The 27,286-nt window shown below is 33.5% G+C and overlaps 3 protein-coding genes across 6 annotated transcripts in view; 1 reads left to right on the plus strand and 2 right to left on the minus strand.

Moving 5' to 3' along the window:
- Nucleotides 1–103: 103 nt before the first annotated feature.
- LOC110992972 lies at nt 104–3,495 on the minus strand. 2 transcript variants are annotated; one of them, XM_045628657.1, is made up of 3 exons: nt 3,357–3,495; nt 2,763–2,962; nt 104–1,365 (listed from the first exon to the last, which is right to left on the minus strand). In XM_045628657.1, the coding sequence occupies exons 2-3, from the start codon at nt 2,953–2,955 to the stop codon at nt 494–496; spliced, it is 1,065 nt and encodes a 354-aa protein (XP_045484613.1). In that variant the 5' UTR covers nt 2,956–2,962; nt 3,357–3,495; the 3' UTR covers nt 104–493. The 2 variants fall into 2 exon arrangements, with proteins under 2 accessions (XP_045484613.1, XP_022114695.1); XM_022259003.2 differs by having other exon boundaries at nt 3,336–3,495.
- Nucleotides 3,496–4,312: 817 nt separating this feature from the next.
- Nucleotides 4,313–9,115, plus strand: LOC110992939. Its single transcript, XM_022258941.2, has 5 exons — nt 4,313–4,807; nt 5,260–5,555; nt 5,722–5,807; nt 5,974–7,308; nt 8,663–9,115. Exons 1-5 carry the CDS (start codon nt 4,678–4,680, stop codon nt 8,904–8,906), a joined length of 2,091 nt encoding a protein of 696 aa, XP_022114633.2. The 5' UTR covers nt 4,313–4,677; the 3' UTR covers nt 8,907–9,115.
- A 5,363-nt stretch (nt 9,116–14,478) lies between these two features.
- Nucleotides 14,479–27,286, minus strand: part of LOC110992956 (pyruvate carboxylase, mitochondrial) — a 28,981-nt gene continuing 16,173 nt past the window's right edge. For 2 of the 3 annotated variants that reach the window (XM_022258980.2, XM_022258979.2), the window contains exons 12-24: nt 27,125–27,260; nt 25,979–26,161; nt 24,196–24,246; nt 22,964–23,213; nt 22,290–22,437; nt 18,914–19,173; nt 18,394–18,608; nt 17,686–17,896; nt 17,273–17,479; nt 16,685–16,919; nt 16,191–16,352; nt 15,698–15,773; nt 14,479–15,338 (exon numbers count right to left, since the gene is read on the minus strand). In XM_022258980.2, the coding sequence (XP_022114672.2) occupies nt 15,163–15,338; nt 15,698–15,773; nt 16,191–16,352; nt 16,685–16,919; nt 17,273–17,479; nt 17,686–17,896; nt 18,394–18,608; nt 18,914–19,173; nt 22,290–22,437; nt 22,964–23,213; nt 24,196–24,246; nt 25,979–26,161; nt 27,125–27,260 (2,310 nt within the window). In that variant the 3' untranslated portion in view covers nt 14,479–15,162. The remainder of the gene's footprint in view (nt 15,339–15,697; nt 15,774–16,190; nt 16,353–16,684; nt 16,920–17,272; nt 17,480–17,685; nt 17,897–18,393; nt 18,609–18,913; nt 19,174–22,289; nt 22,438–22,963; nt 23,214–24,195; nt 24,247–25,978; nt 26,162–27,124; nt 27,261–27,286) is intronic. The other variant, XM_022258981.2, reaches the window with a different exon arrangement.

Raw genomic sequence — 27,286 nt, forward strand, 5'->3', positions numbered from 1 at the left:
GGTCCTCTGTGATATATCAGTAATTATCATTTGGGTGAAGCCAGAAAGAAACAGCATGGTCTTCCCACAAGAAATTTAGTATGGAACGTTAAAAAAAGATCTATTCAAACACAATATTTATTATAAACCACAACATTATTATTCTACATCATATCATCTGATATTTGGTCACTTGGGAGGCACTTACTATATTTAAGGCACTAATTTGATACAAGTCATGCTAAAATCACTAACAATCCACTATAAAATAGGTTTACTCGACATTAATAAACAGTGTATCAAAAAATAGTCTTAAATTTTAACTATTTAGTTTTTACTTACTATAAGCAATACAATAAAAGCATTAACCTAGATGTAAATTAAACTACTGTTTATGACATTAGACTACACAAGGCAACTTCATGTTTGTCTTAAAATTATTAAATACACAAATTGTCACTTACATGTATGTAAAGTAATCAAAAATAGCATTTAATTTTGAGGTACAATGTAACTACATATCATTAAGTAAACTTTCAACATACTTAACACTTGACTTAACATCTTCGCTGTCAGCCTCCATCGACTGCAACTTATCCTGAGCATCGATTAGTACATCTGATGTGAACACGCCCTTTTTTAAGGCCGTCATACAAAAGTTTGTCAAAGCCCTAAAACACTGCTTCCTCTGAACATTATGTGGCTGATTGTCCCACACCGGTGTGGCCCTAACATAACTCCACGCCAAAAAGACATATTGAAGAACCGACTCCCAGTGCTGGGACTCTACCAACACTTTCCCCTGGTCAACCAAACACTTTTTGAACGCGGCAAGATGTGTGGCAACCCTAGAGAATGCCGGTGAATCAGTTTTAGAAGTCAGTCTTGATGTTGGGAGACTCTTAAATATGTTTGATTTTAAATAGTTCAGTCGTTCTTCTAATGGCGAGAGATCGGGAAGGGGCAACTCACTGCGAATCTCCCCATCGAGTTCGGGATGTTTGTGTGCAATTTTTTTGATAATGTTTATTAATTGGGTGGGACTGAGACCTTTGAGCGGTGTATCAATGGGACCTTTGTAATCGGCGTCAAGGAGTTTTTCTAAACGGCAGCGTTTTATTGGTGGGGTAGATTTAACTGGGGAGGTGATTTTGAATTTTTGAGGCGTACTTAGATCGCTGAAGTCTATTTTTTCGGGAGTTATAGGAACGCGTTCTTCGTCCAGTAATAAACGCTTACGTGGGGTCGAACGTAATGTCACACCAAGTTTTGGAGGTGAACTGCGACTGGAGCCTTCTCTTGGAGGCGTACGAACGGCTGAATGAAAAGTGGAGTTGCGCTTTGTGTCAATGTCGGGGGACCAATTCACTGGAGCACGCTTCCTACCTGAAATTAAATACATATTATAGTGTATTGAAAGTTGGCCATATCGTGAAGTATGAGACATAGGCACATTTCCCAATCTCTTAAATTGTTAATCTTCATAAGCTTGTGTGTAGGATTTTGACACTAAAGTTATATATCATGTCAAAAGTCCGAGATTTAAAATATTTATAGGTAATATAATGAAGAATGAATGGGCAAAGTATTTATTTGGAAACAAAACAGATACATCTTTACAATAAAAATAAAGTTAAAAATAAAATAAATCCACAATAGGTGATTAATAAACGCATGTCAAACCTGGTCACTCACTGATACTGAACAAGAAAAAAAACTAAGAGTATGTGAGTAGGTACAGTATTGAAAGGAGCGTTATAGGTCTGAAATTGAAAGATAGAGTAAAACTAGAAAAAATAAATGACATGACAAAGTTTAAAAATGCTGTTACCTCTAGTAAATGATTGAAATGAAAATGGACATGACACTTTATAAGAAAAGATAAAGAAAAATGGACGAAGAAAGTGACAGAATGGCTTGCTCGCTATGAAAAAAGAAAACAAGGAAGACAAATGAAAAGAAGTAGCTGGTCCTCATTGGATGCGTAAAACTTGAAACAGAGAAGAGTGAAAGCCCTTAGAGGAGGCCCATGACATGGTGCATAATAAAATCAACCGGCTTTCCGATTCATTATTACTATTTATTTTTAGTGTTATCTTTAGTATTTCTAACTTTTATGTACTTAATATGTAAATACAGCTTTAAAGGCTTTTATTTTTAATATTATAGTTAATAATACATTGCAGGATATAGAAAAGTAAATAAACATTAGATGAATAACAAAGTTAAACTTTTAAAATAAATTAAACTGATTTTGAACAATTGTAGTAAAGTAAAACCTAGACTAGGATTTACCAAATGCAGATTAGCTCCAGGGTATAGAGACAAACATATACTCAAACTCAATATATATTTTTCATATAGGTAAACAAGTACACTTATGAATGTGAATTTTCTTTATATTAACTGTATTATATATTAATTTACTTTATTTTTTTATTTATTTACTACCAGTTCACAAGTCAAGAGCGTAGAGCAGGCAATAAACTTTTTGCCACTCTTTTTAATCATAAAAAATATCTAACAGTAGAGAGTCTATTGCATATTAATGTAGGAAATGAATAGACACAGGCTTGAGTTTATTAAGCATTATTAATTAGATAAATCAAACTTGTCAATTATAGTAGTAGTAGTACCTCTAGTATAAGTGATCTATTAAATAAATACTGATTTACTCATAACACTTTTTTATTCATACCCAGTTTCTTTAGAATAATTTAAGGAATATTTATATTTTTTTTCAGAATCTGACAATCTTTGCATAATAGTAAAGATCTTAATACCTCTTTGTTGTATGAGTTGTTCATCAGGAGATGGTGCTGGACTCAGGTACCCAATAGGTAGGCCAGGGGAAACCTCCCTGGTGTTCACAGTGATGGCTTGAAGAGGAGTCATCCGAAGACGATCCATTCGAGCCGGGATTTCAGCGAGAGCAGCACGCGTCCGACGAGGAATGTCGGGGGTGGCCCCCTCCATGATTTAACTGTAATAGTAGAATTTTATTTAAATATATATATAAATAATACAAGGTTTAGTGAATCTGTTGCACTCTTACTATAAGTATTAATGATGAGAGTAATAAAAGCTACTGGATCAGAACAACTTCAATACGCGTGTTGATGCAACACATCACACATACAAATATTGCAATATAGCTTAAAGAACCCGCAGAATTTTGATAATTTATAATTAATATCACTATTGAGTTAATCTATCAAGGTTCGGTTACGTTCCAAATGCAATCAAAAAAGTTTAACAACGATGCATATATTGTACAATAATTTTGTCGTAACGGTTTTTACATTAAAATTATAACTTATTGCAAAGGACATAATTATAATAGTTAAAGAACTTACGAAAATAAGAACTCTGAGTACCGAGGAATATTTTTACTTTATGTCTTCAGGATACAAATTAAAATGTGTATTCAAAGGTTGATAACAAACACAGAATTAAGCGCGAAAAATTGACACAATTTATGAAATAGTCAAAAATCTAAACTCAACACTGACGTTGTTATACCTTACATGCACCAATCAGGGACCCATGACCACAGATATGATGCCCACTGACTCCACTTATCGCATACACAATACGTGAAATGGGGATACTATTTAATATTTACGTAGAGGCATTTATTTCTATCTGTGAAATGAAAAAAATGCTTAATTTTATAGCATTGTTTCAAATATCAAATGTGTTCTAATATTTGAGTTCCAGTGACGATTTTTGGGACTGTAAAAATACCAATGAAAAATAATCCAAATAAATTGTTGAATTACGGTTTCAGTCACGAAATTATTAGGATTGGTTGAGATTTTTTGAAAAATATATAGATTAGCATGTTCAGCAATAATAAAGTTCTTTGCAAGGATTTCTAAATCATTGAGACCACTGCGATAAAACGACATTTTAAAAAATGTATAGCAATAGCCATAACACAAATATTTTCTCCCTTGCTAATCAAACAATATTACTTACTTCGTACTTTCTAGGATATTTTTAGAAATGTCACAAGGGAAAATGTACATCGGGTTAATTATAATTTCAATGTTTGGATTGGTTTTATAATTGCTTTAATTAACTGGAATTTTCATTTCAATTGGTTAGGATAGATAAAAAACATCTGTGTGTCATTCTTATTTTATTAAAATAGGCGAATGAATTTTTTTTTTGAAAGACAAGGCGGTTCGGTAGACAAAGCTCATTTGTATCTATTATATTATTGTTAGTCGTCAGTTGTCAGATCTGAAAATTAATGCAGTCTCGAACTATAAATGACGTTAAAGTATGACATTCCTAAAATTTGGTAACATTTATTAAATGTAAATTGTATTTGTTCCAAAATAATAAAGATTGTAGTTTGATTTTCCAGTTTTTTTAACTTTTGTTAATCGTAATGTATTCAGGATGTCTAATCAATAATTATTATAATTAGTACTAAATTCTATAAACTATATTCTATATTGAATATGTTGCAAGACTTCGATTTTCATACAAGTGTATAAGTTGTGGTTAATTTGCTTTAATATAAAAGTAAACTGGATAAGCTGATAAAATTATTTTTAAAAATATATAACTTACGTTGTTTATTGTTAAGTTTTGTGAAAGGACACACGTAGGACAGTAAGCTGTAAACAAACAAGGCCGGGTATCGTATGTTCTAGATGTAGCAAACTGCGCGATCATGATATTTGTATGTTGAGCGATTGTAACATGGAACGATTATCGCATGACTTAAATCTGGCGTTAGAGGAAAGTAACTGCGGTAGGCAAGAACGTAGAAAGCTGGGATTTCGGCGGAGAACTAGATCTGCAGGAAACTTGCGTGAGTTTGTGTATCTTTTTATCACAAATCTCAATGACCTTGGGTTGAAGTAATTTATAAATATAATTGATTTGCACTTCACATAAACTATGTACTAAAATATTTATTTAAATTTGTAGTGGTTAACATATAATAGGTATTTATATTTGTACATATTAATCTAAGTTACTATTATCCTTTTGTGCTTATAAAATTATGATGTATAAATCTGATGTAGAATAGGGAGATGTAAACTTAAAAATAATGGAGAATAATTTGCTTTCTAATCTAAACACACCACATGGTGTGTGTATATACCTCATTATTAATACAATATTATCATGATAATATCAAGTTTTATTGTAAAAAAACATGTTTGTTTCTTTTAATAATTTATTTTGATAAATTATTCTACTAAAGCAAATAAAGTACTTCTGTAAAATGTTTTTAGACACAGCTTACTTCTATTGCAGCTGCCGCAGTAACTGTGAGCTTAGTTGATGATGGCAGTTCAAGTAGTCCACCTCAGGCACCTGTTATCACACAACCTCTTTCTGACTCTGATGACCCCCATGTCAATATACATACTTCAATTAAATCCCGTCATTACTGCCAAATTGGCAATTTTGAGTCCGACTCATTTAATGAGAACTTCTCACCAAGTCGACCAGCAAATACCAGACGGAAGCGTAAACTGAAAAAGATGCCAGTGGACTATGTAGATGGTAAACATTCACCACCCATTGAAATATTGAGCATATTAGCAGAGGTAAGATGGATGGGAATGCATTGTTTTTGTTATTCTGAATGTTAAAAGCCTGTACCTGTTTAGTTTCTTGCCTGGTATAGTGAAATAAATTTGATGTAAAAACATAAGCAACATTTTTGTACTATTTGTCAATTTATTTTATAAAATGGAATGTTTTTATTTTCAGCCAAGTATATTAGTACCTACAGCAATAAATCATAAAACAACAGGACTTTCACCGCTTATCCATGTTAGAACCGTTAGACCGGAGAGGTTAGTTCGTATTACAAATTACTGAAGCTGCTTACAAAATATGCTAATATCCTTTAATATATATCTATTTCATGTAACTATCAAAATTAATATTTAAGGATAAAAAGAAGTAAAAAACATATATTTTAAACCATTACTTACAAACATTGATTTTATATCTTTACAGAAATGCTTTTTGTGGTAAAAGAAAATGGTCTCATAGAGATAAAGGTGATGCTTGCGAAATGCGTGAGAGATCATTCAGTGGAGGATGTTCATCAAAATCTATTTATTTCAAAAATGATTTCAAATCAAAAAAATATGATTTGGAGAAAAAGAGGAAAGAGTCAGTGCTGCAACCAGGAAAGATCATTCTCAAACCGCAGACATCTAATGATTCAACACCATCTCCATTTACAAACACATCTCTATCACCCGGCAGTTCAAGTTTTAACTTTGTCTACAAAAATTCATCCAAAAACGGTACACCTACGCTAACAAAAATGACTGGGTATACCATAGCAACAGATTTGCCCCCTTTTTTCAGTCCGTCATATTCCAACAACAATATGAATGAAAAATATAACAGGAAAATGAAACTGTTAAGCAAATATTCTCCTAATTCTTTACGTAAGCCCTTGCAGTTTGAAGACACTGGTGGAATGGAATGTGGAAATGAAAGTAGCTCTCTAAGCAGTAGTGATTCTGATGGAGCAGGAAATGGAGACAGTGATGGAGAAGGTGATGATGAGCTGACAGATTGGCCTGGGATAGAAGAGCTCAAAGTTTTTAATAAAAGTCTGACATTTAAATCTTCCAAATCAGTTAATAATAACTGTACAAAATCTATTAGCAACATGCCACCTCCCAAACGTTTAAAAAAAGAAAACTCACAAACGAAAAGCCTATGGACCTCAAAGAACAGATGTAAGAAGAAGAGGGCAAAAGTGGACTCTAGTAATGATGAAGATGCTCTGATGTCAGACACTAAAACAATTGTGGATGTAAACGAAGAGGATGACAAAGCTAACATAGTACTGCAATCATCATTTGCAACATTTAGTGATATAAAAAATGCTGGTCCTTCGGGACAGAATGCTGATAAGACGTTTTTTCAGTCCTTTCAAACATATCAGGAAAAAACTGACGGAAAGGAAGAATTTGTTACGACACCGCGCACAAATTTTACGTTACAGAAAACGTCGTCGAGCGATCTTAACTTGAGCGAAAAATCGCCTCAAAGTGATCACTACTGTAGTGAGAATTCCCTAAACATAGGTATAAATGAAGTGAGGGAAATAAGGGCTGGCTGCAGACGAATACGTGAAGAAAGGCCTGGCCTCTTGATATTGAGTGCGGCAAATGAGCAGTTGTCAAGATTCTTACAAGACTCCTGTCAGGCCGAGTTGAAACTTCCAAACCTGCAAGATCCAGGAGAAAAAGAAAAGCTAGAGTCACTTGCAAAGCTTTACTCGTTGGAGTTGCAAGTGGAGTTAGGCAGACCCGTACTAAGGAAAACCAGGTAAATAAATAATAATTTTAATTTTATTGCTTTAAATTACTTATCCTAGTATAAAAAATGTGAAGTACTATAAACACTAATAATTTATTGGCAAGCCGGTTACTTTCTTTTTTACAATTATTCCTTGGACATATGCCTCCTCTAAGAGCTTCCACTCCTCTCGGCATCTACCGTTACGTAGCCACAAAGCCAGCTACTCTTTTTTTATCATCATCCCATCTTTTAATTTGTCTTTCTCGTTTTCTTTTGTCATAGCGAGTTAGCCATTCCGTCGCTCTTTTTGTTATCTTTGTCACTCTTATCCTGAGTCCTGACCATTTCTTATACCAGAAGTTTTCATTTATAAACTTTTGTCAGGTCTTTTCTTAATTTTATTATTCAATATCAGACCAACAACACTTCTTTCCATACTATTTTGACATGTACAGTTAGTTTAATTTCTTTTTATCAGTGAAGTTTTTAGGTTTGACTTTTCTATTGCATCAAAAACTTTTCTCTTTGAAACATTTTCAAATTTCTGTTTTTTTTTCTTTACTTCTAAATCAATCATCAATACTTTAGCCATGTTTAGTGAACTACAGAAAGTTTTTTGCATATTTCAAAATTATACTTGTACAAGAGAAAGAACAGCTAGGATGATTAAATGCAAACTACCCTAAAACAATTAAAATTCACTTTCAATATTCAACACGTAGAAAATTAAACTAATTTGTATTACCTAAATACAATAATCTGTATGGAAAAAAACATTAAACTATCTTATCCCAAATTAAACAACACGCTACCTACTCTACTTCTTATATAACAAAAAATAAAATATTAAATTAAAATTAATTTTTTTTTACATAATTCAAACAATTATAAATTATGCATTGCAAAAATGGTGCTAGCCAGACATCTTCATTTAATTTCTTTTTAAATATTTATCCAAATTTAGGAATACGTCCTGTATGTGACTTCTAGTCTAATGTCGAATGAGAATTCTAGTCAAGAACAGGTTTCTTGCTTCGGCTATCTATGAAGCGTCAATGTTTCAGTTGGTTTGTTACGTTTTATGTGCAATTTTAAATAATGAATGGATATATTTAAATAGTTCAACTCCTGGTGAACAGAGAAACTGTGTCTAGTTTGTGTTTCCACAACACAAACTTCTTTCTATTTAAGATTATGTGTACAATATTTAAATATTAGTCAAAAATGTACATGCATATATATCTAAATATTTAACTAAAATTGTATTTAGCATATTGTTTGTAAATAGATAATAATGAGGAACCTGATTTTAACGCCCGACCAAAGAGTATAAATTAAACAGCTTATAAACTGTGCGTAAAATAATTAAAACGATTTTCAGTAACACAATGCAAGCCGTACGGGTGGAGCATTCCTACCACAATTTCCCGTCAGACCACAAACGCCGTTGCTATGGTGACGACGTTGACTCCAGTTTGAGTCTTAGCGATCATTCAGCCAACTCCAACGATCTCGAAGACACCAAACCTAAAGAAGACACAAGCGAGATAATACAGATAAGTGATGCCTTTAGCGATGCGCTTATAGACAAGAATTTGTTGCGTCATCCTGGTGATTTGGATTAGTGAGAGGGAGAATTATTTTTTGTTGGCATTACCTTCAGCTCAATTTCATCATCGGACGTCGAGGTAATATGGATGGTTTTTTGTATTCTGCTATTGTCGTCGTCGTTCCAGAAATGAGCGTTTAAGACAGTTTTTGCCGCCCACCACTGCTATGTGGAACCAGCTGCTGAAGTGCAATTGGAATTAGGGTCCTTCAAGACAAGAGGGTACCAATTCTTAAAAGGCATAGACGCATTCGCGAGCCTTCTGGCATTGAGCTGTGGTATCACTCAACATCAGATGAGACTCCTGCCCGTTTGCAGATTGTTATAAAAAAAGTGCGTACGTACAAAGCACACATGTCAGAAGTGAAACTTCTTTGTAAATTAATTATTACTAAGGTAAAAGCCCCAATATATGATCACTCCATGTTTTTGTCTATATTCACACAGTTTACACTTGGTATACGTGCTAATGGTAATATTGATAAATTAATAATCTGCGTTTACTGCACATGACGTTATGCGATAGAATTGCCATCTAAAGTTTTAATATGTACTAAACGACGAATACATCAAACAATAGCGTGGATATTTTCTCGATCTCCCTTTCTCACTCTCTCTCATTCGGTTTCAATTGCGCTCTCCTTTTCTTCGATAAAAACGCTGCATAACTTTGTGACATATCCAAAAAAATTGTTGGGCCTAAAGAAGTTTCACTTCAAAAATACACAAGTGATGTACCAGCAACATAATTTCTAACTACTGTTAGAATACTATATTTGTGTTAAAAATTTAATTGCCTGTATGAAAATTTGATATTGTAACAAAACTAGGCAACGATTTATACAAAGTTGAGACTTTGACGTGTCAAAATATAATAGCGTCTAACATACTGGAGTCATACTTAATTATACAATTAGGTAAAAAGAAATTTGATAAAATATTTACGGTACCGGTTTAAGAAGCTAAATATTTTAAAACTAAATAAATCGTCAATATTTCTCATAAAAGTGTTTACAATGAGCAAGAGTAGTATGAATATGTAAATAATTTTATATCGTTATTGTATAAGATCTTTAACTATATTCTTGTAATATATCTTATATGTTATTTACTAACAATGAAAATATGCGTAAAGTGTGCGAAAGGTATCTAAAAATAAGGAAAAAGTGTTTCACATTCGGGTTCTATTATCTATGATTTATGCGCACGAGTCATAAGCAAGGGTGAGGGTAATCGGTACTTTGCATGATGAAACTTTTGTAATTTAATGATTTTTATTGGTTAAAATTGTTGTTATACATTTAAAATCTATTAATCGATATTAAATTAGTCCCAAGCCATCAGTGCATCTCTGGTTGATAGTGTTTCTTTAGAAAAATCAATGGTAGGTACTTTTATATGGAACCCGGGCGCTTCAAAGGAAATCGAGTTTTAAAATCCACTATCAGATTATAAAGAATAATTTTAGAGACTGGCAAATAATAAGCGGCATTAGATTAAGAAGTTTAATAGTAATGTTTAAAATACCTTTATCTAGTATTATAATAAAGACATTTTTGTATAACCCAATTTTATTATGAACAAGCTGACCCGGCGAACTTTGTTCCGCCTTAATGGCAATAAATAAGCAGTTTTTTTTTATTTGAAAAAATACAAAAAAATTAAATACCTACATTAATCATTCATTATTATTTCTGTATTTTAGTACATAGGTTGCTCTTCACTTAAGTACCTTGTGATACACGACATTTTTTGTTTTATTATCAGGCGCAAAAACAAACAACGCTGATGGTCTTCCGAGCCGTGAACATGCCACGTACCTATAATTGACCATGGGAAAAACATGAATGTTCTAGATTTAAACCACAAACTTTTAAGGATTGGCCTTGCGATTTGTTGATGGTCATGGCAAATGCAAGACGTATCGGAAGCATGATTACTACGGAGCCAACCTTTAGGCGTAAATTGTGCGGTGGTAAGCCAGGCACGTCCAAAGAGTTTAAAAATTCAATTGGATAGTTGGTGGCTTCATCTTCATTTGTGACGCAGTCAATAGATTTGAATGAATGTATTGTCCCAATGATCTTATTTTGAATTATGTAGTTCAGGTCATCTACATCTTTATTCTTAGCCGCTAAAATTGCTCGCTCACTCAACCATTCATTATTTTTGTAGTTAGAAATAATGTTTGGAAACATATTGTTGATAAGTTCGTCTTTTGATTCCATTCATCGACAGGTACTTGACCATTACCGATAGTCAGCAATTGCTCCGAGAAATCTTCAGCAGATGTATCATTAAGCAATGTTACTCTCATGTTTGTTGTCAGCTGCAGTTTCTTCACATAGCGCCATAGATTTGACGATTTGAGGCAAGTGTTTATTTCGTCGACAGCCGTAGATCTTGGAATTACTGACAGTATTTGGCGGAAATCGCCAGACAGTAAAATCATTGCTCCTCCAAAACATCTTGAGTCATTGCGTAAATCTTTTAATGTTCGGTTAAGTGCTTCTAATGCACGTTTATGCGCCATTTTGCATTCGTCCCAGATGATGATTTTCGATGCCGCTAAAACTTTTGCCACTGCTGAGTGTTTTGCAATATTACACGTTGGTTCTTCAATAGTTTGAAGATTTAACGGTATCCACCATCCAACATCCTTCTAACAATGTGACTGCTATTTCAGAAGAAGCAACTGCAACCGCTATGTTGGATCTCGCCCGAACAGTTGCTAAAACTAATGACATGAGGAATGTCTTGCCAGTTCCACCAAGGGCATCTAGGAAATATAAACCACCATTTTCATCATCGTTTGCCTTCATTAAAATATCATAAACTTCCTTTTGTTGGTAATTCAACAGGGTTACATTCGTATGAACTACTAAATCTAATTCCTGGTGATCATATTTACGTTCCCGTTCCAATACTCGATTAAATGCGTCTTTCGACAACAACAACAAATAGGAACATTCATCATTCTTTGGATGAACTGTATACATACGACCATATCGAGTTTTATAGTTCTCTTCACTGTTTATACGAATGGGCAATGGCACTATCATTACATTTAATTATTTATTTAATAGAAATATTTTGAATATTGATTTCTTACAAATATCAAATTGTCATATATACGTCATTACATAGCTGTCATTATACGTCAATTACATAGCTATCATTTGCGTTTTATTATTATTTTTTGTTATACCACGTTTTATAGTGACTGACGTTTCATGTCAAGTCCCACGGGAACGCTGTCGAACGGGATAAAAAGTATCCTATGTCCGTCTCCTGGCTCTAAGCTACCTCCATACCAATTTTCACCGAAATCTGTTCTTCCTTTCTTGAGTTATAAGTGGTGTAACTAACACGACTTTCTTTTATATATATAGATAATTCATTTGTTAGTGTGACGGGTCGTTTATTCCCTTCAATATGGCTGAGTACAACGATGGCTTGGCGATTCATTTTTGTAATTTAATACAAATAAAGAGCGAACCATATCGAAATATATATACCTCCCTCCTTTCTGGTTTCTTCTATCTATCTTTGCTATAGTCATTTTGTATGATTTGATATATAAAAGAGTACCGAGAGTTTTTTACGCCGGCTTTTTCTCTCGGCCTGCACCTTCTATTTTCTTAGCAGTAGGGATGTCTACTGATAAAAATTTAATGACGTGGAATAAGTGATACCTGTATCTTTTATTCCATAATAAATATATTTTATTAATGTAAGTTCTAACTATTGGCAAAAATTTGAGTTTCATAGAAACGTGATCTCATTAAAAATTTTAGATAATATCTGATATTTTGATTCGCTCACTCGGTTTTTGTTTGGGACCAAGTTGATTTAAGATGTTTTCTTTTTCATACTTTACAGCTAAAGAAATTAACGAACGGAGGTATTGCTAATTTATTTGATTGATATATCCATACATTAATTAAGGAGTCTTAAATATAATCTACACTTATAAAGTTGGGGAGTTTCTTTGCTTGTTTGAAAAAGCTAATATCTGGATAAAATTAAAACGTAATATTAAGTATTGGATAGTCCAATATCGATTGCAGTTTTTTTAAACAGTTTCGTTTTATTGCTCTCGAATAGCAGTATATTCCACTTATTTTAAGTTTCAAGGCGATTAATATCTATTTTTAGTTTAGAGTCATATATGACTAAATGTCCATTTTTATTTTAGAGTCATATATGACCACTTCCCAAACCACCTAGAGATTTTGACAACGAAGGACACATGAGATGACCGTTAAAAATGTACGGTTTAAAATGAAAATGGACCACATGTGTTCCTTAATTGACCTAGAAAGATATGTATTCGTATTTAAAAAAAGCAATCTACTTTTGAGTATTTAAAATCGTCCACTTTAATAAATCAGAGACGTAGAACATATGCAATGATATTATAAGGAAATGATGGCTCGCGTCAGTTGATTGATACATAAGTGACACGATCGTCGTCGTTTATCAGAATTTTAAATCCCTTAAGAGATTGTCTATGACCTGTAAAACGTGAACTAATAACTTATGGTACTATAATCTGTTAAAAGCTTTGTATAATTTCTTTGTTTTTGAATGGTTATGTATCCAAAACTGCCATAATCTTTAGTTTATTCCTCTTGTAAATAGTGTTAAGTACCTGTGGTCAATGAAGTACAATCGTTAGATTTTATTTCTGAGAGTCATTGACGTTTAACACTTATCATAGATTATGTTGTCTATATTTACGTCTATTATCAAAAACTAGTAAAGTTTAGAATCATTTCTCGTTTATATAGTTTTGTATTATGATATTAAATATGTGAAAGAATTAAATATAATTTTTTTAAACTAGGTGTTGTTTTATTCAAATCGAATGGAATCAAAATCATTTATACATATAGGTAACTCAATGTACATTTATGAACGTCTTAAAAGAAACATATGCTTCTAAAGTTACATTTACCGCCGATAATCAAGGACGTAGAACGGAAGAGAAGAATTAGCAATAAACTCTCCACTCTTTTAAATCGCCAAGTTTTTTTACACAATGTCTGTAAGGAATTGCAACCATTACACTATGACATTACTACTTATTAGTTAATAATAATAAATTAAAAACAAAGATTCGTCCTCTATTAGCAGGAGGCATGGTGAAATAGGAGCACGCATTTACATTCAGTGAGAACAACACGCAAATACATAATCGAAATAACTATCATCACCGCATGTAGTGCCTCCGCGCCCTCGCTTCACCATCCTATTAAGACGTTTCAACAATCGAATTTACCCTCACTTGCAAAATAACTAACCTTGAAGTCTTTCGTTATAAAATTTTAGTTGAGAACAAAAAAATTGATATCGATTTCACATTGTCCCGCTTGGGACCGAAAAATATAAATTGTGAATTCTACAAAACTAAAGGTGGCTCCAAAACTTTGTTGTATCTTAACGTCAACTAAAACAATTGAAGTGGCCCAACAAGGAAAGGTTAGTATATAATCCCACGACTTATGTATATATAATAATTGCTTTTTAACTTACCTACACTATGCGTAGAAGCATTAATTATATCGGAGAATAAAAACACAGAATAAATAATGTATACATTTATTAATAAAATTGCAAAAAAAAATAACAATGAGCACCAGTCGATACCGAATCGTTTTACGATAAAACAGTTATTTTAAATGTCTTTCGTTAAATTCTTGGAATAATTTTGTGCATCGAGTACTTATATTAATAAAAATTATTGTAAATAAATTTTATAACAATCACACACGCAATGATAACAAATAACTTTTAACTTGTAAAAAAAATAGGTTATATAAAAAAATATGAATAAAAACATTGTGATGCTACAGAGAAACGTAATTTTTATAAAACACACTTCATTCAATCACACTTGAGTACATCATAGATTAAAAATAAAAAACAAATTGTAAATTGTTAAAATTCGCGCCTAAAATATCTACTACAGTCTATGACTCCAAGTATTCAATGCTACTCTATGAAAATTAACACAGATTTTGCTTATTTGACTCATTTAAAAAATGTATTTAAATATTAAGTATTCTATCACATCAAAGTTAACATTACTGAGTTAAAATATAATTGAAGCTTTCATGACACATCCATCTTTTGTACTGATAATTTGCCTACATGTAATTTATAGAGAATAGAATCTCACTGTTTCTTTCCAACAGCGAACGCAAGAAAGAGACGGATGTTATTAAAAATGATGTAAGTTGACACTTGACGTCTCCAGAAATCGTTCTTTATTCCTCAATAGTACAGATAAGATCGTCGCCTTCAAGTTTCTGTCCGTTTGTAATGGCAACACTTTTGATGATACCAGCTTGCGGTGCCTGAACTATCATTTCCATTTTCATAGCTGAGAGGACAGCGATCGCTTGGCCTTTGTCTACTTTGTCGCCCTCTTTAACTTTAATAGCTGAAAAAAACATTTAAAGTAAGTTATAACTTCTCTAGAGATTAATCTTCGACTTTACGATTACGGGCGCATTGATATTGAGTTTACATAAACAACAATTTCATTTTCTTTTGCGAACTAGCGAACTGTGGAATCGACTACTGGCGGGAGCTTTCCTGAGAGACCCTTAAAGGCCGGCAACGCACCCACTAATAATGGGTGTCTATGGGCTGCGACGACTGCCTTTGCGGGCGTCCCGCAGGATCCTTTGCCCCCCTATTATATATAAAAAAACAGATCCCTTTAACCTGGCTAGATCATATTATAATTGCTATGTTAATATAAATAATAGTGCCTGCTAATTGATTCTTATAACTCACTTAGAACAGTTCCAGGCATGGGAGCTCCAACTTGACCTTTGTCACCTTTCACGGCTTTTGGATGAATCTTCATTTCCTGTAAGCATAACAGATGTTCAGAACTCCATGCGTCACTTAAGGAATGCATTTTCTGGCGTTACAGAGTTATTTCTTTTATTATTTTTTAAAATTATTTTTAAATAAGTTTATTGCACTCGTAAAACCTGGAACAATTTCGTTACATCATTAACTTTCTATAACTTTTATATTATTATTTTTTTCACGTTAAACGAATAAATATCGCAAATTGTTTAATTTACTATGCATTAATTTTTAATTATTTTTTACTAAATTTATTGAAATCGTAAAACCTTTAATAATAAACAATATAGTTACATCACAAACTTTCTATCATTTTTCTATTATTATTTGCTTTTCTCGTTTAACGATTTAGTATCTACGTATATAATGTCAAATATTATTATTATTATTATTAGTTAATTAGCTCCTTTACCTGGCTAGCCTTCTCGTCCCGTATGAAGACGGACCGTAGCTGACCATTAAGTTCGAAGAACACCTCCCTCTCTCCTGCCGCTGTCATCTCATCAGACACAGCCAATGTCTTGATGTCCAAGGTCTTTCCGCGTTCGATCTTCACTTCAATAGTTTCTCCCACCTTTGCGTTTGAGAATTTAATCAAAGAGAAAAATTAGGATAGAATATTTACTGACTAAGTAATTTTTATAAAAATAATGTTACAATATTCGAAAAATCCTTTCTAGTAAAGTAGGTTAGACTTAAATTAATTAAAGTCTTAAGTTAGGCGTGATCGTAATGTTCCATTATGTTTTAAAGACATATATATTATGTATTAAAAAAAAAACAATTCAAAAACTTTAAATTAATCTAAAAGTTTTTCTAAATTATTAAAATTAATTTAAAAATTGAAGCGGTTTAAAAAAATATTTATTAAATTATACGAAAGCAAGAACATAAAAATAAACTTACATCGGGTCCAACGAGGAACGTCTTCGTATCGAGATGTTTGACGGGTCCGTACTTGTCGCGTATACGGAAGTAGTCGTTCGCGACTTGCGGGTACATGGCGGCGGACATCACGTCCTGATCGCTGACATCCGAGTACGTCTCTTGTATATCCTTTTTGAGTTTGCCGAAGTCCAGTGGAGGCAACTCTTGGCCCGGCCGACCTTCGATTCTTGGCATGTCTTTGAGGATTTTAGATCTGTACAAAACGTAAAATTGATAAGCTCCTCCATTCGTTTTTCGTCGGTTAAAATTGGAAGAAAAAGCTACATATTTTCTCCTATGTACACAGATAACTTCACAGGATAAACTATGTTTTAATATGATGATACAAATAAAAATGATGTATATCATATTTATAATCTTTGGAAATAAATATTTATGACTAATACAAATGATCTTGGTAATCATTAACTTAAATAACGCAAAATATCTTTGAGGCCGCTAGTTAAACGGCACTGTTTAGTTAAATGGCTAGGCTGTTGATTGAATGGCTAAGCATAAGCTAGTTAGCTGCTATATATATAAATATTAAACTGATTTTGAAATTACCTCAAAGGTTCAGGGAATCCACCATATGGTATGCCAATGGCTCCTTGGAAGAACTCCACCACAGACTTGGGGAACGAGAGGTCCTCAGCTCTCGAGAGGATGTCATCAGCCGACAGTTTATTTTGGACCATGAATTGGGCGAAGTCTCCCACCACTTTAGACGATGGTGTCACTTTTATGATGTCTCCGAGGAGGAGGTTTGCCTCTCTGAAAATTAAAAATAGCAGTTTTAAAATTAACTTCATGTTGACATGAATTTGAGTAACCAATGACGGTACAATCTTCGGCGACGACTTAAATATCTTTTAATATATAAATAATAATATTAATAAATAATATTAAAAAAAACCTAATTTCTGCGACGATAGAAAACAAATTGGTCAAAAAATTCAAATAATGAAATCTTTAATTACCTGTAAGCTTTCTTAACTTCTTCAAACTGACTTCCCAATCCCAAAGAAAAGGCTTGGAACTGGAGATTTGTGTACTGTCCTCCAGGTATCTCGTTGAGGTATACGTCAGCGTTCCCTGACTTCATAGTAGCCGTACATTCGAACGGGCCATATAACGTACGCGCTTGTTCCCAGTACGCTGAGTATTCAGATACAGTTTGTAGGGGGATACCTAGAATTTTCAAGATTAAAATGTATTTATTTCATCTTTTGCTGAAAGCCAACAATTGGCGGAAGGTAGAACACAGGGTGAGAAGCCGTTTCAAGGATCAGATAGATATTGTTTACGCCAAATTCCGTAAATGCGTTCGGTAAGACTCGGTTTTATTCGGGTCGCGATCGGCCACATCCTAACGACATTTTCTGTTTTGTTGACACTTGCTCGCGCGCTATAGGACTGTCATGTTAATATGTGCTTTTCGAATAAGATTGAATAAAAGCTGTTGAATTGTAACAAACCAGTGTTTCTTTGTTCTGTTTGAACAGATATTATAATACTAAACGAATGCACTTAGAACGAAAAAATTGGTAGAAAAATAATATCGATGAATCATAACATATATTTAATTTTTTTCAAGTTTCCAAGAGATATAGATTCCTGACCTAAGTCAGGAGTATGTAAATCCTGAAATGCAATATGAAGCATTATTCTCTAAAGCTGAAACTTACCAGTATCCAACTTAGTCGACTGCAGGGAGGCGACCAGCGCTCCCATGCTGGGCTGGCTCGTGAGTCCGGACATTGAGTCGACGGCCACGTCCACCACATCAGCGCCGGCCTCCGCGCAGGCCAACATGGCGGCCACTCCGGCTCCGGCCGTGTCGTGCGTGTGCACGTGGATTGGAACGGACGGGTGGCGTTCGCGGATCGCCGATATTAGGAGTCTTAGAAATTATTTTGCAATTATTTTAGTATACTTGTTCCAATGGGATTTTTCATACTACGAATCTTGGTCCAATTAAGCATTATTAAGCATTACTAATAAAAAAGATAGGTTTATATACTCAGTTCAGTTACTCGATTTTTTTAAAAATATTATATGATTATAGGGGTCGAAAAAATCTTTAATTTTTTTAATGGAAAAGAAAATTCCTATCCCATATTTAGGGGTTCAAACTTTCGTGAGGTAACTCGAGATAGAGATACACAGTTGATCAAGACACTCATAAATCCAGTTAAAACGACTTACTTAGCAGCCTGAGGCTTCAGCAATCCAGCCATATCTTTGATTCCCAGGACGTGTGTTCCAGCTTTCACCAGTTCATCGGCCAGGTTGACGTAGTACTTCAGGTCATATTTGGATTTCTCGGGATTGGATACGTCCCCCGTGTAAGAAATAGCTGCTTCGACAACTCCACCGGCTTTTCCAGCCGCTTCCATTCCAAGAATGAGATTCGGAAGGTAATTGAGGGAGTCAAAGACTCGGAAAATGTCCATACCGGTTTTCACCTGATAACGAAATGTTAAGAAATAAAACGTTTCCTCCAAGGCCTATTTACGGTTTTGCTCGGTAAATGCTTCACCACCGTCACACCAATAGCCCAGTCATATTAGGTAAGAAAAGGGGTCAACCTCGGAATGAAAGATAATAAGCTGCAAATTGGTATGAACCTTTGTTTTGTCATTCTAAATGTTGTCTCAAAAGTCACAATCGTTATCGTGTCCGCGTCTCAAGATATTCAAGGTCAAAGGTCACAAAAATCGGTTTTTCGCGAATATCTGGCTTCCTATCGGTTAAATGAGATTTGCATTTATTATAAAAGTTTTTGGCTATAAAATTCCCTACAACTTTTGTTTAAACTTTTTTTTCATACGACCAACCGTTTTGAAGGTAGAGCGCGAAGTGCACATCGTACAGTCATATACGGCCTAATGCAAGGTCAAGCGTGAGTTATGGTTATCAGTACGTTATAAAGTCAATTATTTACTTGGAAATTTCAATTATTAAACAATGCCTATTATTTATGTACTATCTATTAATTATTTATATTTAATTAAAGTAAGTAACTTGATTATTTATATATAATTATTCATATTTAACTATTTAAGTATAAAATATTATTAATTCTGGATTATATATTTTAGTTTTATTTTAAGTTAGCACGACATTATATATCTTATATAGAAAATTTTTTATCAAATCGGTCTAATAAAAAAAAAATTATCGACATGCTTGTTGAAAAATTTAAAACTGTTAATATCACAACAAAACAAGCCAGAGATGATGCTGATGTTCTCATCATTGACACAGCTATTGCCTTATCAGAACATCAAAAGACTGCTGTCATCATAGGAGAAGATATCGATTTGCTCGTTATTTTAATTGGACGTACTCAGTCACATCATCAGGAATTTTTTTTGAAAAAAGTTGGCAAAGGCAATGTCAAAACACAAATATATTCTACTAAAAGTTTTGACCAATATCCTCGTACTAAAAAGCACATTTTATTTTTACACGCATTCAGTGGCTGTGACACGACTTCTGCGCTATTTAAAAAAGGAAAAAAAAACTGTTACTAGAGCATTGGAAAAAATTCCTGATTTAGATAAACTGGTGGAAGTATTTCAACAAGAAAACTGCCCAAAACAAACATTATTAGAAAATGGAGTGCGCATCTTGTTGGCATTATATAATGCTCCAAAATCTGAGGACAACATTGATCATTTCTGCCAACAAGTGTAGCAGCTCATCAACACATAAAACGTGTCTACTACCAGATTCAAACGTGGTTAGGGAAGGACTTAGAACCTCAAGAATGGGGCTGGATGCTTGAAAATGAAATCCTGGAGCCCATACGAACGTTATTACCTCCAGCACCAGCCGAACTACTAAACGTAATATTTTGCAATTGCAAAAATGGTTGTGGTTCCCGCTATGGATGCAGAAAATCAGGGCTACAATGTTCTTTAGCTTGCGGCCAGTGCAACGGACAAGCTTGCCTCAACGCTTCACTGTATCCAAGTAATCCCGATGAAGAAAATACATATGATCCCGATATTCTGGAAGGTTTGGAGATGAACATGACAGATAATGAGGATGATGACAATGAATCGAATATTTTTGAGCGACAAGAAAAAGAAGAAGATAATTACCTTCCATTTCCAATTTCATTACAATTAAAATCAACAAAGATACTTTTGATATTTGATAAATGTATATTATGCCGTATTTAATAATAAATAAAAATATGTGTAAAATATATACTCTTACTATCATTTTAACTTAAAATAAAACTAAAATATATAATCCAGAATTAATAATATTTTATACTTAAATAGTTAAATATGAATAATTATATATAAATAATCAAGTTACTTACTTTAATTAAATATAAATAATTAATAGATAGTACATAAATAATAGGCATTGTTTAATAATTGAAATTTCCAAGTAAATAATTGACTTTATAACGTACTGATAACCATAACTCACGCTTGACCTTGCATTAGGCCGTATATGACTGTACGATGTGCACTTCGCGCTCTACCTTCAAAACGGTTGGTCGTATGAAAAAAAAGTTTAAACAAAAGTTGTAGGGAATTTTATAGCCTACAACTTTTATAATAAATGCAAATCTCATTTAACCGATAGGAAGCCAGATATTCGCGAAAAACCGATTTTTGTGACCTTTGACCTTGAATATCTTGAGACGCGGACACGATAACGATTGTGACTTTTGAGACAACATTTAGAATGACAAAACAAAGGTTCATACCAATTTGCAGCTTATTATCTTTCATTCCGAGGTGAAAGCCCTAATATGACTGGGCTACAATTGGTAATGACAAAACAGACCTATTCTTTATTAAAAGTTTATCATATCAAAAGTTATATAAATATAGACCTTCAAAAGTATAATATCTGGAGCGAACGGAAAAAATCTCAAACGCATTGTAATTGATGTGCCAGAAGACTAAGACTGATACTTTTAATCACCTCAATTTGATTACATTTTCTACCTATTGAAATATATACTTTGCTCCATTGATAGAAATGTAAATTAATAATAATAAATGTAAACAAATAATATAAATAGTATTATTATATGAGCCAAGGCTCACACATTATGCTCTGTCAGGGTTTCTTAACTTTATAAGCGTGGCGATTTTGTAAATGGTCAGTTACATTGCATTCATTCGTTTCATAGCAATTAACATTTCATTCGCTTATAATATATTGTTGTACGCGAGTGTTATTATCTGTTTTATTTGAAGCAACCCGATGGCCCAGAGACCGTAAATTATTTTCACTTGCTAAATGTAAGTAATACTCAAAAGCTTTTCCTTAGGTCCTTAATAGGACCCTTAATTTATCTGCCACGCGATCAGCCAGATCTAAAAGAAAGAGCAGGGGAATGTCAAATCTCCCCTTTTTAAAGGGATTTTATTTACTGATACTAGGTCTGGTGGGCTTGGCACGTCCTGCCGGGCCTCGACAACGACTCCGGAGGCATTATCAAGATGACTGTCGATTGTTTTTCCGCACAAACGATTGGTGATTAGAAAGAGATGGTACACACCAAAGCATGATTAAAAATTTAATAAAAGCTTAAAAAATTACTCACAGCCATATCACAGAATTTAAAGACCACATTGTCCGGGTAGTTGGTGTATCCCACCGCGTTTGCTCCTCTTAATAGCATTTGGAAGGGAATGTTGGGAATCTGACGACGCATGTCTTCTAAACGCTCCCAGGGACATTCGTGGAGGAACCTGCATTGTTAAATTACTTGTAAAACTTTGAAAGGTTAGTCGGAGAGTACACATTTAAAAGAAAATCAAGGTTTATATTATCTAATGTTATTTAACACATTGTACGATCCTTTATATGTGCTTCAAGAGCGAAACTCTCTGCCCCATCTAAGGGTTATAGGACATTTAATCAAGTTTACATATAAACTTAAAAAAGCTTAAAAAAATATACATATAGTTTTAGACAATATTATGTTATTTCAATAAATCAATTAGAGAATTATATTGACGAACAAATAATTAAAATGTCAACTTTTACAATCTTCCGATCCTACGTTTCATTAAAAAGCAATAATCAATGATATTTTAGTGTTTGAGGTACACAAATGAAATCGGAAATAGGAATTCACTATCTTGATTGTACGTATACGTAGACATAATTACAAATGGAATTACGAATTTTTTATATAGACAATTATACCTCTACAATATAATAGATCATAAATGTATATTACATTTTTTTTTTCAAACACATTATTATTCTTACCTCAAAGCAACATCGAAAGTGGCTCCACCCCAGTTCTCCAAAGAATATAAACCGCTGAAGTTGTGCGCTACGTACGGAGACACGGCCAACAAGTCGTGCGAACGTACACGCGTCGCTAGCAACGATTGGTGCGCGTCACGGAACGTCGTATCCATCAGCAATAGACCTTTGTGATTGCGTACAGCCTTTGCGAAAGCTTCAGGGCCGCCCTCTTGGAGAATTTGTTTGAAACCCTTAGGTGGTTTCACAGCTGGAAATTTGACATTTAGGCGTAAGACCAATGCTGTGAACGGTGTGCTAAGCGTGCAAATCTCAACTGCTGGTTATGTCGAATTTCTTTGTATGTGTGCCACTAGCGCTGCAATTGTAAGAACACAGCAGAAGACTCACAACTCACTTATCAGGCACATGTTAACCAAAGCATTAAAGAAAAAGGACAAGTGAAACATACACACTTGAACCTATAAATGTTGATAAGTTTTTCCAAAAATTTACAGTTTTGTTAAGGAAAAATGTGACTAGATTACAAGGTACATTAATGTTCATGGTTTATTTGTAGCAATAAGAAATATGACCATGATTTTATTAGTTTTACAATGTATTAAACGGTTTTGTTAAATTGTATTAACGACACGACAACACAAATAAAAGCATTTTTTTAATTTCACATTTAAATAGACATGCCTTAGACGTTATAAATGAGAAACGGTGATTTATTAAATAAACAAATTACAACAAATGCTTACTAACTTTCCCTAGTTTATTAACATTCTGAAATAATTTTTTTTTTTAATAATCTTTAATATTGTCAGGATTAAAAAATAAAGTTTAGGTCTGGGCATCAGATTTCCGTATCTGTTTCATGATTATTTGTACTCTCTCAATCTAATAGGCAGGTGCATGATCAGACATCTGTGCCTGCCACTGGTTTCCTTTACCGTTCGGGTGAATGTTTAATGCGCACATATAAATAAGGTCCATTGGTGCACAGTCGGGAATCGAATTAATGACCCCACGACCTCAGGTACAGTGGCAGAAACCAAACTTTTTAAGTTTTTTTTAATATTCTTTAAATTAATTTTTGACTATTATTACTACTATGTAGGTAAGAAAATATTAAATGCGTACATTTTTTAATATAATTCTAATGAAAGTTACGTACAGCTTATATATTTTTTTTTATTGAAATCATTTTTAATAAATCACCGTATAACAATCGAAACATCACTTACCTGTATTTTCGCCAGTCAGTTCTTGATTTCTAATCGCCTCTGGGGAAAGGTCTGAAGTAGGAAAAAAACAATGACAGTGCAATGCTCGTGCTGTGCACTTAAAACTAAAACCATGATATTAAGAATTGTTAAAAGATAGTGGACAAACACAACCCGAGTTAACAAAAGTTAAAGAAATTATGATTTGCCATGGAATTACGGAAAATCTATTTTAGTTTCTAGAAGTTTCACTTATGAAGAAAAATAAGGATGAATTTAACTGTTTCAGTGAGAAGAAATGTTTGGAATATTTTTAAAGGATTATTTCTTGAGATTAGAGATCACGCTTGGCGCTAAGGGCCGTTCATATATTACGTTAGCCCTACAGGGCTGAAGGGGGTTTATTTAATTTTCTTATTTACTGATTACGTCAACAGTAATTATTTACACATAATAATACAACATATTATCCACAAATTGTCTTTGTTTGAAAACTGAATGCATTTTCAATGATTCTTACAAATAAATAATACGTTTATTTATTTTTGAGAGGTTTGCTTACTATTGCTGACAAGAGGAGATGGAGGGGGGACAAATTGCCGTAAATTTGTTTACGTAATACTTGAACGGCGCCTAATTTTGACTACTGAACGTCAAAAATTTAATTGGTTTTTGACATACGGGTCAAAGTCTTAATTCTGAAACTGTGAATATTTTAAACAATAAAAATATATCGTTTACGCGAATACGCGTTTCAAATTATAAATCACCGTTAGTGTTGACATACTTTTAAAGCAGATAAAAAATAACAAATTAAAATGTGAATATTTTAAAGCATTAATCTGTGGCAAATGCATAACATTCTAAAATTAAAAACTATAGAAAAGTTAAAAAATCCTTTAGACATTTGACATTTCGTAAGCGTGAAGTCATTCATATAAGATCACGCCTGACTGCTTTTTCAGTAGAAGATTACTTGTTTTAAACTAGGAGGCAGGAGGCTGATGTTAATTGATACCACCCATGGAATGCAGTAGGTACCAAATCGCTATCAACTGCGTTATTATCGCTACAACAATTGGAACTCGCTTTTCTTGAAATCGAATTAGTAAATACATCAGTGGCTGGCTGGTTCCACATATTGAAAACAAATGAATGTTAACACAGGTATTTTAACAGTGCTACAACAGTAGTTTTGGTAAAGACAATTTACTGTTATATAAACTCAAATATATATTCGGAAAGCTATGAAAATGTCTAAGATTATATAATTTAGAAGAGTATCTACATGACATCGGAGCCAAAGAGTCTAAATCGGTAAATTGCTTATAAGAAAGTATTGTCTTTGAATTTTCTAGTCTCAACAGTCTATGAATACAGTAGTACAACTATGATTTTTTTATATTTGTTTTTTGAACTCACTCAGTCGATATTATTAACTGACTTTAAGCATCGAATAAATACTAACAAAACAGTAGCGTAGTTTACTTTGAAATATAAAATTAAACGGTGGAAATATGAATGTGATACGTTTATTTCAAAAACGTGGATTTCATCCGAAAAAGCTTACGAAAAAATCACTTGTCTAGAAACGTTTAGAAAGCTTTAAGCGACATTTATAATCATAATTGACCTACCGTGCCCGGTGCTGACTGGAAAATTAACTTAATCACATTAATATAACTATATATTGAAAAAAAAAAGTAATTTTAAGTCAATAAACTTATTTTAAGTGAGCACTGCAAATTTTCGATATGGCACTTTTAAATGTTTCTCACATATTGAATAGTTCAAAACAACATACCCAATGGAACTGGTGGTATATACGGCTTGGCATTTGACGGTGGTATTTGGGTAGCCAGGGGCGTGGCAGGTCCGTTAACCAATACGTAACCGAGGTAGTTAAGTATTTTTTGAGCTCTATTTTGTGATGCCTTGAACATGAACAACTGTGGATTTTCGTCTATGAAGTACGTGTCTACTGCGCCTGGAATAAAAGTTATATAAATATTTTATTTATTAATACATAAAATACTGGAGCACCCTTAGTTTCTACGCTTTGGAGAAACTTGGGGCGTAGGGTTGAAATGCACAGGTGCTAATGGTGCATGCCTGCTAGACAAGGAGCATCGATGAGTGATGACCCTAGCTGGTGCTATCCCCTCAACGAATAAGCATCGCAATACAGCGAGGAAATGCTGCCAATATTATGGTTTAATTATCTGTTTATCAAGTTATATTATAATTATTACTATGTATGTTAGAAATTATATAATGGACTTTCTTTCTATGTATTTAACATTTGCTCGGACGGTGAAGGAAAACATCGTGAGGAAACCGACATGTCTTAGACCCAAAAAGTCGACGACGTGTGTCAGGCACTGGAGGCTGATCACCTACTTGCCTATTAGATTTAAAAGTGATCATGAAACAGATTCAGAAATCTGAGGCCAAGACCTAAAGATGTTTTTATGTTAGAAATACTTGACTACTGTATGTGTGTTGGAAATAAATTCATCGACCTCGTAAAACTTGGAACAATTTCGTCACATCACAAACTTCCTCTAATTTGTATATTAATTTTTAGAGGCTGAAATGAACTCAAAACATCTAGGAGCCATCACCGAGTCACTCAATCGGTCAAACCTTAAATGAGACGACTGTCTTTTGTTTTTTTTTAGTGGCTAGTAGGTTCGATTCTCAGCTGTGCACCAATGTACTTTCTATCTGCGCAATTGCGCCATAGACCCAAGAAGTCCCCGTAGGTCAGGCATGAAAGACCTACTTGCCTATTAGATTGACAATTGATCATGAAATAGATTCAGATATCTGAGGCCTAGACCTCAGACGTTGCAGCGTGATTTATTTTGTAATAGTTTTACATACTGGGCAATATCGCTAATATCTATATTATTTATTTAATTTAATATAATAAATAATTAAATCTTACCATTTAAGAATTTCTGGTTCTCTAGCACATTTAGTAGAAACGGAATATTTGTCTTCACGCCCCTGATACGGAACTCGCGTAGGGCGCGGCTCATCTTCGCAGCCGAAGCTGACAGGTCTTGAGCATGGGATATCACCTAAATAGTATTATAGATACGTATCA

The sequence above is a fragment of the Pieris rapae genome, chromosome 6, assembly GCF_905147795.1.
Source record: "Pieris rapae chromosome 6, ilPieRapa1.1, whole genome shotgun sequence".
NCBI classification, from domain to species: Eukaryota; Metazoa; Arthropoda; class Insecta; order Lepidoptera; family Pieridae; genus Pieris; species Pieris rapae.

What these genes read in the sequence shown, in the direction of transcription:
- LOC110992939 (XM_022258941.2), top strand. Translation starts at nt 4,678, where the DNA reads ATGTTGAGCGATTGTAACATGGAACGATTATCGCATGACTTAAATCTG. An exon ending in AGAACCGTTAGACCGGAGAG is followed by an intron (nt 5,808 to 5,973) that starts GTTAGTTCGTAT and finishes ATATCTTTACAG; the next exon opens with AAATGCTTTTTGTGGTAAAA. An exon ending in CCCGTACTAAGGAAAACCAG is followed by an intron (nt 7,309 to 8,662) that starts GTAAATAAATAA and finishes AACGATTTTCAG; the next exon opens with TAACACAATGCAAGCCGTAC.
- LOC110992972 (XM_045628657.1), bottom strand. Translation starts at nt 2,955, where the DNA reads ATGGAGGGGGCCACCCCCGACATTCCTCGTCGGACGCGTGCTGCTCTC. An exon ending in ACAACTCATACAACAAAGAG is followed by an intron (nt 1,366 to 2,762) that starts GTATTAAGATCT and finishes ATTTAATTTCAG; the next exon opens with GTAGGAAGCGTGCTCCAGTG.